General features: G+C 51.4%; 1 protein-coding gene across 9 annotated transcripts in view; it reads right to left on the bottom strand.

Moving 5' to 3' along the window:
• BCOR (BCL6 corepressor) overlaps window positions 1-13,270 on the bottom strand; it is a 58,080-nt gene that overhangs the window by 13,754 nt on the left and 31,056 nt on the right. For 5 of the 9 annotated variants that reach the window (XM_072349296.1, XM_072349314.1, XM_072349280.1 and 2 more), the window contains 5 exons: window positions 10,107-12,920; window positions 9,358-9,411; window positions 8,722-8,905; window positions 3,251-3,532; window positions 2,512-2,865 (listed from right to left, as the gene is read on the bottom strand). In XM_072349296.1, coding sequence (XP_072205397.1) covers window positions 2,512-2,865; window positions 3,251-3,532; window positions 8,722-8,905; window positions 9,358-9,411; window positions 10,107-12,920 — 3,688 coding nt within the window. The remainder of the gene's footprint in view (window positions 1-2,511; window positions 2,866-3,250; window positions 3,533-8,721; window positions 8,906-9,357; window positions 9,412-10,106; window positions 12,921-13,270) is intronic. The other 4 variants (XM_072349330.1, XM_072349346.1, XM_072349322.1 and 1 more) reach the window with 4 other exon arrangements.

Below are 13,270 nucleotides of genomic sequence, written 5' to 3'. Positions count from 1 at the left end.
AGAGAACTGAGGTAACCTCAGAACCGAGTCCTCTGCAGAAAGATGCGCTAAGGGCGGCTGGAAAGGAAGGGACACTTCAGGCTGACAATGCCACACCACTGAGAGAAGGTGCGGAAAAAACCCACAGCACTTGAAAGAGGCTCTTCTCACCGAGGAGTCTCTGAAGTGATGCTGCTTTCAGAAGAGAAGAGGTGGCGGGAGCAAACAAGGCACCAGGCTACTCCCAGAACTGAAACCTTTATTTAAAGAGGCGTGATCCAGAGCCAGCTGGTAACAAAAAAATCTAGAATGCGCTCAGAGGGCAGCTTCACACTTCTGCCTTCCCTTAAATAGAGCTGCGAAGGCAACTTGCGGAAGACTTTCTGGATTAAAGGAGAAAACAGAAATCCCTTGGTTCTTTGGAGCCACTATCCAGAAAAAGATGCACACGGTGGTGTGCCAGCCAGATGTCAGGGAGTTTATGGGACACATGATGTGCAGATTGTGCACCAAAACTCAGTGAGCCTCCAGGCTCTGCAGCTGGGCAGGATGCCTTCCAGCTGAGGGCTGAACCCACTGCTGTGGGGCTGTACTTCCAGCGCCACAGACCTTTCTGACCGCGATGAGAGAGCAGCAAGAGCAGGCAGGAATACCCCTTTAATATCCATGCAAGTTAAAAAACCCAGCCCCATGAGTGATGTGGCTTGTGGTGAGCTGACTCAGAGCAGGGCCGGCTCCCTGCCCGCAGGCTGCAGGATGCCTCGGCCGCTGCCGGCACCGCGGGCCATGGCTGGAGTAATGCAGGAGCGTGGCTCCCAGCACGTGGGAGCAGCCACAGAGAGAAACAGTCAGAGAGACAAGGGTCTGCTCCTGCATTAGAAACACCTGCTTGAGGCCAGAGAGTGATATTTGAGGACAGGTCCCGGGAGAAGGAACAAGCAGAAGTCTCCATCCTGGCGTGACCACCACACAGTGAATGCGCTGTTGCAGAACAGGGAAACAAACCTTCCCCACCTTGGTGAACTAGGAAGAGCAGATTCAAAAGGCTTACACTTCAGTGGGGCCAGCAAAGTGACCTGAACAGTTTCCAGAACCTCCACACAGTGGTCACCGAGGAACAACTTAGATGGGTTTATGGTTTTATGAGAGGCTTCCAAAACCAGAAGGCTTTTCATAGCCACGGGGCGACTGAATCTCAATACCTCAGAGAGCAGGGCATGAATGGGCGGCATCTTTTTCTCTTTCCCAAGGTTATGTGTTAAGAGAAGACTGCCACTGCCTCGGGAGGCATTGCGGGGGAAAGCCAAGCATCCTCACACAATGCACCTCCTTGTTAGTGACCCTCGTTTAATCTCTACAAGATATCTCTTTCTGGAAGTACAAAGGAGAGCAGAAGATGGGCAGGGATGTCTGAGCGGATACCACGCTCGCCAAGGCAGTGCATAAAGCAAGGGAGGAAGAGTCAAAGCTCCTTTTAAACTATGTCTTGATCTTCTGCTCCATAAATCTTTTTAGAGAATCTTCCCCAACGATAAGCATCAAAGTCTGGGGTTTTCTGCAGTTAGATCACCATAACAAGTAGAAAGATGGTCTAGAAGCATTAGGACAGAACTGAGGCTGGCAGCTTCACCTGCGACTGCTTTGGAGATGCCACCCAGGAACACTGTCCCTGGCACAGGGTGACCTGGTTGCAGTCCTGACCTTGGTGTGAGACAGCAGAACTCCTTCCTTCTGCTTCTCTCTCTAAAGGGGTCTCAGCAACGCCACCAGCTTGATGGAGCTGCCATCCAAATGGGAGCCCAAGCATCAACCTGAGAGCTGCCCCACCATGGCCTCTCCCCAGGACAAGGACCGAGCAGAAAGGAGGAGAGAGGGCAGGGAAAGGGGAGACAGTCAGAAAAAAAGCCAAGGAAATGGGATGCCCCTTCAGGAGGTGACCCCACACGAGAGACCCTGAGCACCCGGGGCTATGGGCCAGGGAGAATGCCTGGAGCAAACCAGCCAGACACCTCTTGGGGAGCACAACTAAGCCTGGCTCCAGCCCTGAGAGGAAGAGGCAGGGAAGCCCAGCAGCGCACAGAGTGACGGAGACGTTGGGTTCCCGGACGCACCGCTGGTAGCTGTCCCTGTGCTGCCCACCCCACCACTCCAATCCCACACCCAGACTGACAGCCTGCTCCCTCCCCACCTCCCTCACCCACCACCACCACCGTACACCACCCTGCCTCCCCCCCCCCCATTTCCTTGAGAGACACAAGCTCCATCCCCACGTTATCTACGAGAGGGTTATTTAAAGCCAGAAGGCACACGCACGCACAAAGACGTAGTTACACACACATACACAAACACATTTGCTTGTCTGCCAAGTATCAGCTACGGTGCAGCTCGTACAGAGGAGGTGTCAGTGCTTACACAAAGATAGAGAGATAGATACTTTTAAAATAAAGCTCTCGACAGTTCCTTAACATCGGTGGCAGCATGCGTCACTGTAAATGCTAAAGCCAGCGGGTTTCCCTAGTAGTCTCTGCATACCTTGTTCATTGTCACTTGTTTTGAGGGACTCTTCAGACCAACTTCTATTGCTTTTGGCCTCTGACCTTTTCTTGGTGTGCCTTTCTTCTGTGAAGTCTTTGACCTTTGCAGTGGCCTCTGGCTGAACAGCCTCAGCTAAATCTTTCCTGCTTTGCCGGCCCAACTTGCCGGACGGGGATCTCTCTGGTGACACCTGCTGCTCCCATAGTTCCCTAAGATGCTGCAGGTGACGCTGCTTTTTGGGATGGAGCCCTGTTAATTCAATGCACACCTTCAGGTTGGTCACCTCATTACAATTGGGCTCTTCTAAGTGGTTAGAGGAATTGTTTGTCATTTCCCTCTCAGGCCAGTCATCTAATGGAAAAATAACTAAAAATTAATCAAAAGGCCCCCTCAACTTAAAACAAAAGCTACATTTCACTTTCGGGGCATATAGTCTCACCGCACTATGCATTTTAAAGGGTTACATGCACTACAGTAACTCGCACTGCTGTGGCTACAGTGTCCAAGGACTAGTGCTTTACCCGTGTATACCAGGGTTTTTATATATACGTATATATATATATACACACGCACATATATATACATACATATATATACATGTATATAATTTTAAGTGAAATGACAGTGCTCACATTAGTAACTATCAAGTTCAAAAATGGAAACACATTAAAGCCAAAGGGATGTTCCCCTTCACAAGACATTCCATGAGAGAGACCACAGCAAAATGCCACCTTACCTTTGGAGCTCTTCTTCTTTTTTGCCTTTGATATAAATTCGTCCTGCAGCTCATCCACAAAGCCCTCGCTTTGGCTGCCATCGTTTTGCACTCTCTCACCAGAGTGTTTACGCTTCCTGTCCAGACGCGGACATGGATGTTGGCCAGTCTCTTCTGTTGGCTGGTCTTCCGCTTTGTCGTATATAGAGTGTCTCTCTAAATAACATTTCTCATTTGAGAGATCTTTTTCCTCCAGAGCTTCGAGAAAGTGACCTTGGTTGTTTTCTGCACCAGCAAAGTTACCTAAAAATAAAATGGAATAAAGATGTAGTAAGCGCAAAACAATTCATTGCGAGAAAGCTGTGCTCTCTGATCTCTTCAATGCCATCTCTATCGCGAGTTAGGGTTTAGGAGGCATGCAATTAAACATGCAGTTGTACTTCAGAACAGCTCTCTGACCAGCCTAGCCCAGCAGCTTTCTCAACCGCTATGTACCGCTATCCCCCAAAAGATTCTCGCTGTTGTTTACACACCAGTTGGAGAAGTACAAAACTCACAATACTCGTAGCCATAGAAACATCACAATATATTTTTTAAAGTAAAGAAACATCTTTAGATATCGAAAGCCCAGACCCTTTTCAGCAAGCAACCTCGCCCCCGAGCCTTGCTAAGTAATAACCCAAGCTACACTTTGCAATTTCTTTTCAAAAATACTCTCCGATTATAATAATGCATCATTTTCCCACTAATTCGTAACTGTTCACTAACTTTGCTCATCGAAATGCAGATTCTGGCTTAAAAGCATTTGTCCCTTCTTCTGGAGATGTAAGTGGGAAACGGCACACGCACACTCAGGCACGGGAATACCACTAAGAATAGCGATGGTATTTTGCAAAAAGCACTACTTGAATCCAAGGTTATAAAAAGGCTTCCTCACATAAAGCAATCAGAAAGACACGATCCTTATCATTTCCTTTAAAAAAAAAAAAAACAACAAAATGCACTCGGAAGATTTCCAGACCAGGTGAGGATAGAAAAGTGTGCTAGGATGTGGCCTGGCAAAGCAATACAGAGACACTGTTCTGCTGTACTTGCTGTGCGTGGTTCTCTCCCCCAAAATTTAAGGACAGAGTGATTTTAAACAGATGTTTGGGTCCCAGGCCTTTCCCCAGGCACCCACAGCCCCCCATGCAGCCCGAGCGCACCCCTCCTTATCTGCAGAGCTGTAACTTCCTGCAGCTCTGTCTACACCCACCGCTTTCACCGCATCCTTCAAATACAGAAAGGGCAGGTGAGGGGAAAAAAGCAACGACCCCTCCCTAATGAGATTTTTCTTCATTGAAACTTGGAAAAGGCTCCAAGCACCACCCAGCAGTTTGCAGGCACCAGGAGACACCTCAGCGTTGCTTGACGCCTGCAGGGCCGTGTATAAAACAGCAGTAGATATTTGGCCAAGAAAAATCACAGAGCAAGTTGACTTTTTCCAGGCACGTGTTGGGATGTTCAAGCTGCTCTGCTATCTGGCCACCCCGCATCCCCCAACACAAGGACGCATTTGGGAAGAAGCTGGCAAGCACCTCCCAGAGCAGCCCTCACAGGGTCACAGGCAGCAGCAGCCTGCGGAGGCTTTGGTCGCTCTTAATCTTCGGCCTCGCAGGAAGCAGCGATCTAATTCCAGCCCGCTGCCACCGCAGGCGACCGCCTCCGTATTAATTCCTTCCCTGCTGGAGGAGGGGAGGGGGGGCCTGGCACGGGGAGGCAGTGCCGAGACACAAGGCAGAGAGCAGGGACACCCCATCCATGCTGGCTGACGGCTCTCCCCCAGCGGCACTGCTGTCAGGCTGTGGAGCAGTGACACAGCCAGGCCCCTGTGCTCACTAATCCGTGTTGCATAACTGCCCCACAGAGCTGAGCGGTGCTGCAATGCTGCACAGGACTCATCCAAGCTCCCTGTCAAGTGGGTTCCTGCAGCCTGTGAGGAGCACAGTGAGCACCAAGCCAACAGGAGGTCTGGCAGCACTTACATGCCCAACAACGACAAGGAGAAGTTGTTCGCCTTTGTTCCTTTAATCTGCCTCCCAGCATTCAGGTTGGGCACCAGGGAGAATTTTTTCTCAGGAGAGAAGGTGTTCAAGAACCGTGTGGATGTGGCACTGAGGGATGTGGGCAGTGGGCGTAATGTGATGGGCTGACACTTAGACAAGATGGTCTTAGAGATCTTTTCCAGCCTTAATGATTCTAAGAGTACAACATCCTTTTCTCTGCCCTAGGTGGAAAACAACAGCATGCTTTGAGCCTTCCTATCCTCGTTATTCAACCAGCAAAAAGGTAGCCAGAAACAGAGGATAAATGCTGAGTTCTCATAGCAACACACCTCTATGAGCAAGGAGATTAAACTCTCAAACGTGTCCCTGCCTCAGCCCTCAAGCATCGCAACTCACCGCACCGCGAGAATCAACACCAACACCTCAAACCATGGCTGCTCCTATGACACTACTGACGAGGGGGTTCCTTCACACCTGGCTTCTGCCCAGAGCCACATCTCAGTACACAGGCTCACGAGAAGCAGTTCCACACGCATAGCAAAAAAAAAAGAAAAACCACGCACAAACTTTCCTTTGTTTTTTTTCCACCTTCCTGTTGCCGTCAGCTGTTTGAGACCAGGGCCTCCCATGCAATGCAAACAAGGAAACGCATCGTGTGTTTGAGCTGCAGTTCTTTTGTTCAAATAACATGGCAGCTCAAAACGGCGTTTCCTCTTCCCCGCAGCTACCTCGCGCTGCATTCACTTAGGCAAGGCAGCCTTTATGCGTACCAGTGCCGTAATGACAGCCCAAGTGCTACAACCCAGCACCCAGATCATGACACAGTCAGAAAGTCACCTTCAGCACCAAATCCAGAGCATCACACAGGTCAGAGGAAACCCAGCTGGTTCTGTGTCTTTTTTCTCCAAGCATCTCTCCTCCTGCCCCAACAAACAAGCTACCACCGTCTCCTTGCACAGACATTTTTCCTCCTTGTTTGTATCATGTGAAGGCAATAACTGCGCAGGGCACGGGACACGCTTACTTCTGCAACCTCCCATTTGCCCAGGTGTACTCACAGCCCAGCAGAACAGATGAGCAGAAGGTTTCTGTGCCACATGCACAGTGGTACCTCACTCCGATGCTGCCCATCAGCCAACTGCAGCTTTCACTTTCATGCACAGAAACTGCTTCAACTTTTTCCTCAAGCCTCAAAAACAGGTTTTTAACCTATCAGGTCCTGTTCTTCCCTGTTAAGGACTAAATGGGCAGCATCTTCCTGCTATAAAATGAGATGAGCGGGTAATTATGCTCCCCGATGAGGAAATTCATGGCTTGCGGAATGCATTCAATCTTCCACACTCCGGTATGATTTTCAGCATCACTCCGAGAGCTGTGCTGCGCGCCAACATGCGATCATCACATGCCCGTATTGATGCGCGTGTCCATGCCAATAGCTTAAATCACTTGATCTCCAAACAATTCTCTGACTCATGACATATGCATCCTATAATTTATCGTGTTTGTGCTATGGAAATGCACCGAAGAAGCATTGCCTCAGCAACATTTACAAGTCACCTTGGCAACAAAGCAGCTTCACTGCTGTTCTCGTAATGCCCAGGAAAACCTGAACAAGATGGGAGAGAATCAAAGCACCTCGAGTTAGAGGTGTTTAGATTTCCTCAGCTTAGATTTCCTCTTACTGGGGCAGCACGCTGCCTGCCTAAAATCAGGCACGAACCTCTGGCACAGCACGGTGAGGCAGTGCTGCAAAGCTCAGTGCTGCCAAGTCAGAGTAAAAGTTGAAGGAATCAGGTATTGCCTTCATTTGCCTCAAAAATAAGTCAGTGTGCATGCTGCACACCTAAGCAAAACAACCATCCCCGAGGGTGCCTTAACAGAAGAGCCTGCATCCCACCGGGTGCCTCTCCGAGCATCGCCTGCTGCGTTACCCAGCCTGCTGTTGTTGCACCGGCAGCAGCGAGCCAGCCCCGCGCCGCAGGCACATTAGCAAGCTTTCACGCCAAACACGACGGCGTGATTAGGAACTGGAGTAAGCAGGAAGCAAGCGGCATTTCTCCCTGATCTCAGGCTACAAGCAAAAGAGTGTGGTGTGCGTGGTCCTGCTCGAGCGCTGGTGTGCTGGGAGCTGCAGCTTGAGGCGAGCCGAGCCACAGGCAGCCGGGGGCCTCCTGATTTATCTGCTGCTGTCCCCAGGGGCAGGAGGTGAAACACCACGATAAAAAACGTACTGAGGGCTGAATGTGCGCCTGTAAACACTGTCAGTAGCACAGACAAGGCATGCTGGAGAGGAGCTCTGATGTTAGGGGCTTAGAGCTTCAGCCAAACTCCAAAATTCCCCCCTAACCCAAGCACATCAGCAGCAGGGAGGAACGAACTAAAACAAGACTGAGCACACTTCTGCCTCAGACGCGCTGCAGCCAGCAGACTCGGGAACGGGAGACCTCCGCGAGTGATAGATTTAAGGACGTACTGCAACACTGGCCTTTGGTGAGGGCAGCATGGGGGGGCAGGCAGCATACTGTGCGTCCTTTCCTTCTGGATCCAATCGGGGGAGCGCTAGCTGGGTGCTGCCCTTCCTTCCCACAGCCACCACAGCGCACTGTGATGAGGGAAATCCTGCCCAGCCCCGCAGCTCAGCCTCCTCCCCAACCTGACGCTGCTCCACTCTTAACACTCAGACCACCCCCCACTTGCCACCTGGCCAGGCCGACCCTCATTCACACTGCTATTTCACAGCAGCAATGCCACAATAACTTGATTTAGGTGAGTAACGGAGCAAGCACGATTGACCAGTGTGCTGTCTGCCAAAAGCATTAAACAAAGACCAGAACAATAATTCAAAGTTATTAAATTGCCCAAATACATTTCCTACTGGCTTTACTCGTGCATTCCTACCCATGGCAGAGCACACAGCCCTCAGGCTGCCCAACACACACCCACCAATGCACACACCAACACAGGCACCACAAAGCCTGGCACTGTGCTTCCCCTTGTTTAGCGATGCTTTCAGTGCAGGTTTTTTTTGTTGTTGTTCTTTTTTTGTTTTTTGGTGTTGTTTTTTTTTTCTTGGAGCAGTTAAAAACAAAGTAGCAGCAGGGGGAACCAATCCTTTCCTTAATTACTTCGTAAAAGAAAACCAATTTGGAAACTGATGGAAGCCAGATGCTTACCAACAGTTCCCAAAATAAGAAACGATTTTGCCCGCATCACGCAAAAAAAGCCAACACCAGCTATTTACTTGATGCTTCCCCGCCTCCAGCACTCAATCCCCAGCACCGCACACCCCCAGGGCCAGACAGAGCCACGGGATCTGTACAACTCGCACATGCCCTACACCGAGCAGCGATGCGGTAAGACACAGAGATCACCCCACGCCAGTTCTGCCCGAGCTGCTGCGGCACAGACGCACAGACGCACTTCCGAAAGCCATCAAAACGTGCTTACATCTGTCACTGTCATTTTGGTCAGCAATGGCATCTTCCAGAGCGACAGGCTTTGGCTTCTTTTCACCGCTTCCTTTCAAGTTTTCCCAGTCTGCCTGGCTGAATCTGCAGACCTCTGAGTCTTTGGTAGCTGTTTGGCCTTCTCTCTCTTTCATCTCCAACTCTGAGAAGCGCATCATTGCACGCTAAAAAGAGAATTGATAAGAAAAAAAAAGTATTGCGATAAAAGCGCCTTCATTTACCTTACCTTCTATGAAAGCATTTCCAAAGAAAAAGCTGAGCCAGACAGTTAGCGTTAAGAGTTTCAAGCACCTGACTTGTCAAACAGTGTTCTAGCATTGATACGCAAACAGCCACACAATTCTTTCTTAGGTAAGCGTATATGTATGCAGATACATATATATATACATATATATAAATGTATACTGTATATAAAACAAAAACAATCGAATTCGGAGGTAAAAGGAGACAAAAACAAAAAGAAATTGAAAAAGGGGAAAAAAAAAAAACAACAACACGAAACTGTACAATGAATAAAGACGACCATGGCCCACAAACTTCCCTTTGTGTATTTGGAAATGAAATTTAACTCAAAGGTTTATGTAAGAGTCTAGTAATAAAAATTTGAAGAACTGACCTCACAGTAAGCAGCAGGTAGACATAAAATACTGTCCTCTTGTAATCCTTCCATCTATGTAATTAAAATGGGCACTCAATGGATCATTTAGATAATTTCATCCATTTTTATAAGCATCAACCACTTCTTTTCTTAACAATGCAAAACAATTTGGCTTAACTCATCCGTTCATTAAAAGTAAAATACCTTAAGGCTATTCCTACACAGTATCTCTCTGCCATCCCTCAGCATCAGCCTCGGTGCTGCCCCTACTCCTGACTACTCGCTCGCATGGTGGAACCGTAGCGCAAGCCCCACTCCTCCATGGCCGCTCTCCTCCGCACCGCACGGCACGCCTGGCATACTAATCACAACTTGGGACACACTTTGCTAGCTGGCACTGCCGGCCAAGGCAGAGATTACAGCCACCGCTAGCACTGCCATAGCATGCACTGCATTCCTGCTCGACTCCCCTCCGCAACTGCAAACACATTTCATACATACATTAACATTTCTAGCAGATCTTATTAAGAGCCCTTTAAAACTTACTCGTGCATACATACATGAAAGTCATACATGCTATTCTTTACGCAACCTTGCTTTAATTAACAGGCTTCTTGCGCTACATAAAACCATTCCTGACAAGCACGCCCTAGTGAAAGAATCCCTGTATTTCCCCACCTGCGCTGCTGATACCAACTGTAATACTTGACTGCGACTTACTGCAAAGAAATAATGGCAAGCGCCGCACATCGCACCGCGGAACTCACCTGTAGTGCCCGCTGCTCCCGGCTGAGCTGACTCGAGTCCGCGTACAGCTCGGTCGTCACGCATTTGAACCGGTCACCTACATAACCAGCAGAGTTCGCGATGCGTTTTGCCAGTTTAGACGGCTTGGGTTTCAATATTTTGCCATCAGCAGAGTCTGCGTCATCAGGTCCATCTTTGGTATAGGTCTGGTTGGTTTCGAGGCTGGGCTGCGTGGTGCCCAAGCAGAACTGCTTGGCATCATCCTGCACTTTGCCAAAAGTCAGCGTGGGGCCATCGGTCTCATGGGCAGCCTCCAGGAATGCAGGCGCAGGCTGGAGGGCCATTCTCTCTTTGCCTTGGACAGCAGATAGGTCTTCTTTCCTCAAACCAAACAATGCCGAGCTTGGGGCTTGCTTAAAATTATAGTTGTCGTGTAGATCACTGTTCCTTCCAAACTCAATAAAATCTCTGTGCTGAGATGCCTGCTCTGCCTTGTGCTTAGTTGGGTCATTAGCCTGACCACCACTCTCAGCAGCAAAGCCGGCTTTTGCTAAGTTTGCCTCGCTTTTAGAGTCCTGCTCATCCCGCAGGAGCTCTGGGAAGAGATTCTTGTCGCTTTTGGAGGAGCTTTTGCTGTGGCTAGAGGCCTGGTGTAACTTCACCATCTTATCACCAGATGCAACCTCATAGTGCACCTTGCCACCTGCCTCCAGCAGCTCAGGAAGCCTGCCACGCAGCGAAGGGTCCTCATAGCGTGCCCGCTCATGGGACCGCGACCTCCGCTCTGCCTTCTCCTCCTTGCCCATCTCCAGCGCAGAGTGCTGCAACAACATGGGGTGCACCATCCCCATGCCCAACGCGTCCTGGTAGGTCATGAACTCACTGCGGCCGGCTGGGAGGCTGTACGGGAGGCCAGGCTTGGGAGCCAGGTGGCCAGGGTAGAGGCTACCATTGGGCAGCAGGACAGGGTGTGGGTAGACATGCCCCTTGCCGTGCAGGGACAGAGGGCTGATGGCCAGGCCCTCCGGGACAGGGTACGGGAGGTAACTCCTGGGGTAGGGCAGATGTGGTGAGCGGAATGCCTCGTTGGGTGGCAGGAAGATGGGGCTGGAAGCCAGGGCGCTCTCGGTGGCTTTGAAGCCAGCTTCCTGGCCGCAGGGCTTGGTCACCTTATTGCTGTGCTTGGCCGAGGCGGCCAGGGGCTGCCCGACATGCTGGATGACTGAGGCTGCGCTCTCCGCACCGCTCCTGGCCACCTTGGCGCAGTCTGTGTTGGCGTTGGGAGCTGGTGAGGCCGAAGCTGGCCGTCCCCCTGCAGGCACCGTCCCTGACACGCTGCCCACCGCTGCCTCCGTGCCACCCATCCTGGGGCAGGAGGAGCTCCGTTGCTGCGGGATCACCCAGTCCAGCGCCTTGTTCTTCAGCGTGACACTCTTGCTGCTCTCCTCACCAGGGCCAGGGCCAGGGACAATCCAAGAAGAAGGTGCCGTGCTGATGATCTCAGGCCGGTAGATGGGACAGGTCCCAGGGGAAAGGGTCTCCTTCTGGGCATCATCCCCCGGCAGCAGCGGCCCGCCTCCTGCCCGGCCATGCACCAGTACCGTCGGTGGCATTTTTTTCACATGCTCCACTTTTCCGGCACCTTCAGCATCAACAACCTTTGCTGATAGGTCCAGGGGCTTGTCAGCAACGTCCTTGGCCGGGGCCTGCTTCTCAAGCAGCGGGGGCGAGCGGCTGTCCTTCCTCTCATGGCTGGCCTTCCTGGCATGGGGCACTGCCTGTGCTGGCCCTTCAGCAGCCTCACCCGCCTTGGGCAGCTTGCCATTGGGCAGCCGAGCAGGTGGGAAGTCACCACCCACGTTCAGGTAGGGCTTGGGGAGTGGGACAGAGGAGGAGGGCGATGTGGCGATGCTGGGGAAGTGTTTGTGGAACTCGGCGTAGGCATCACCCACCTGGGCGGGCAGCGGGAGGCGAGGAGATGGCCGGGGCGAGTGTGGCAGCAGAAGCGCAGGGTCAGGTGCCAGGCCACTGGGTGCCGGCTTGGCAGCGGGGACGCGGGGCTGCTTGCTGTTCGGCAGGTGCGGGTAGGCATGTGTCTCGACCGGCGCGCCAGGGCTGACTCCCATCTTCCACGAGAGACCCTTGTCTGGACAGTGCACCAAGGGTGGGATGGCTGGGGACGCTGAGGCAGCTGAGATCCTCATGGGTGAGGCGAGCGAGGAGGGGATGTGGGGGGTAACGTAGTGGGAGGGGGGCAGATAGAGGAATCGCTCGCCGTTGGTGCAGACGGGCGAGTAGGCCAGGTGCTGTGGCAAGCTGTAGGTGGATTGCTGAGGTAGCAACGCCTTGTACATGTTCAACGAATACTTATTTGGTGAGTCAAGAAAAGGGTAAATGGTGGGCGTCGCGCCCTCCATGTAGGGGTTCACCCAGGGGAGCCGTAGGTAGCTAGCACCATTGACGCCCAGAGGGCTCTGCTTGTCACTCGCGGCTCGGTCCAAGCCCAGCGTTTCTCCTGTCGGGACTGAATTTTTTTGTATTCCAGGGGGCGTTTTGTAGATAGCGCTGAAGCCATTTGGGCCTTTTCCAGAGACAGCTGCGTTTTCTACTGCCTCGGGAGCATTAGACTTAAACTGTATCTCTGGATTTCTTTCAGGAGTAAATCCGAGACCAGCTATAGAACCTGTAGCATCCCGCGACTTTTCAGAGCCAAGTCCACACAAGCTGGAATAGACAATGCTACTAGGGACCCTGAGTCCTTCTCGCATAAGTCCAGACCTGTCCATGCTCAGAGCTGCCAGACTGTCAATGCGATGGGCCGTAGTTGCATCCACCTTCACAGAAGAAGAAACAGGTTACCTGTGCGCTCTGATAAAAAAGGCTACCGCACAAACTGCAGATACACGATCATTTTGAAGAGAACCACCACCAAGGCAAGCACATACTGAAAACACACAGAGGATGGCCACGCTGAATTATACAAGAAGCTATGGAACAAAACAGACCGCTACGAACATCAATAAAGATCCCTCTACATCTCCAATGCACTGATCAGAAACTAAGCTTGAGGATCCAGAGCTCAAAAAGCCCAAATGTGCCCAGAGCCAGTGCATGGCGGACAGCAGCTCCCAGCCTCCAGCCCTGCCAACTGAGGTTGAGGCTGGGAGCGTGGAGAGCAGAGCTC

This window comes from Excalfactoria chinensis, chromosome 1 (genome assembly GCF_039878825.1).
Source record: "Excalfactoria chinensis isolate bCotChi1 chromosome 1, bCotChi1.hap2, whole genome shotgun sequence".
NCBI lineage: Eukaryota > Metazoa > Chordata > Aves > Galliformes > Phasianidae > Excalfactoria > Excalfactoria chinensis.
Note: the sequence above shows the minus strand (reverse complement) of the source record. Positions and strands in the feature narration are given on the sequence as shown.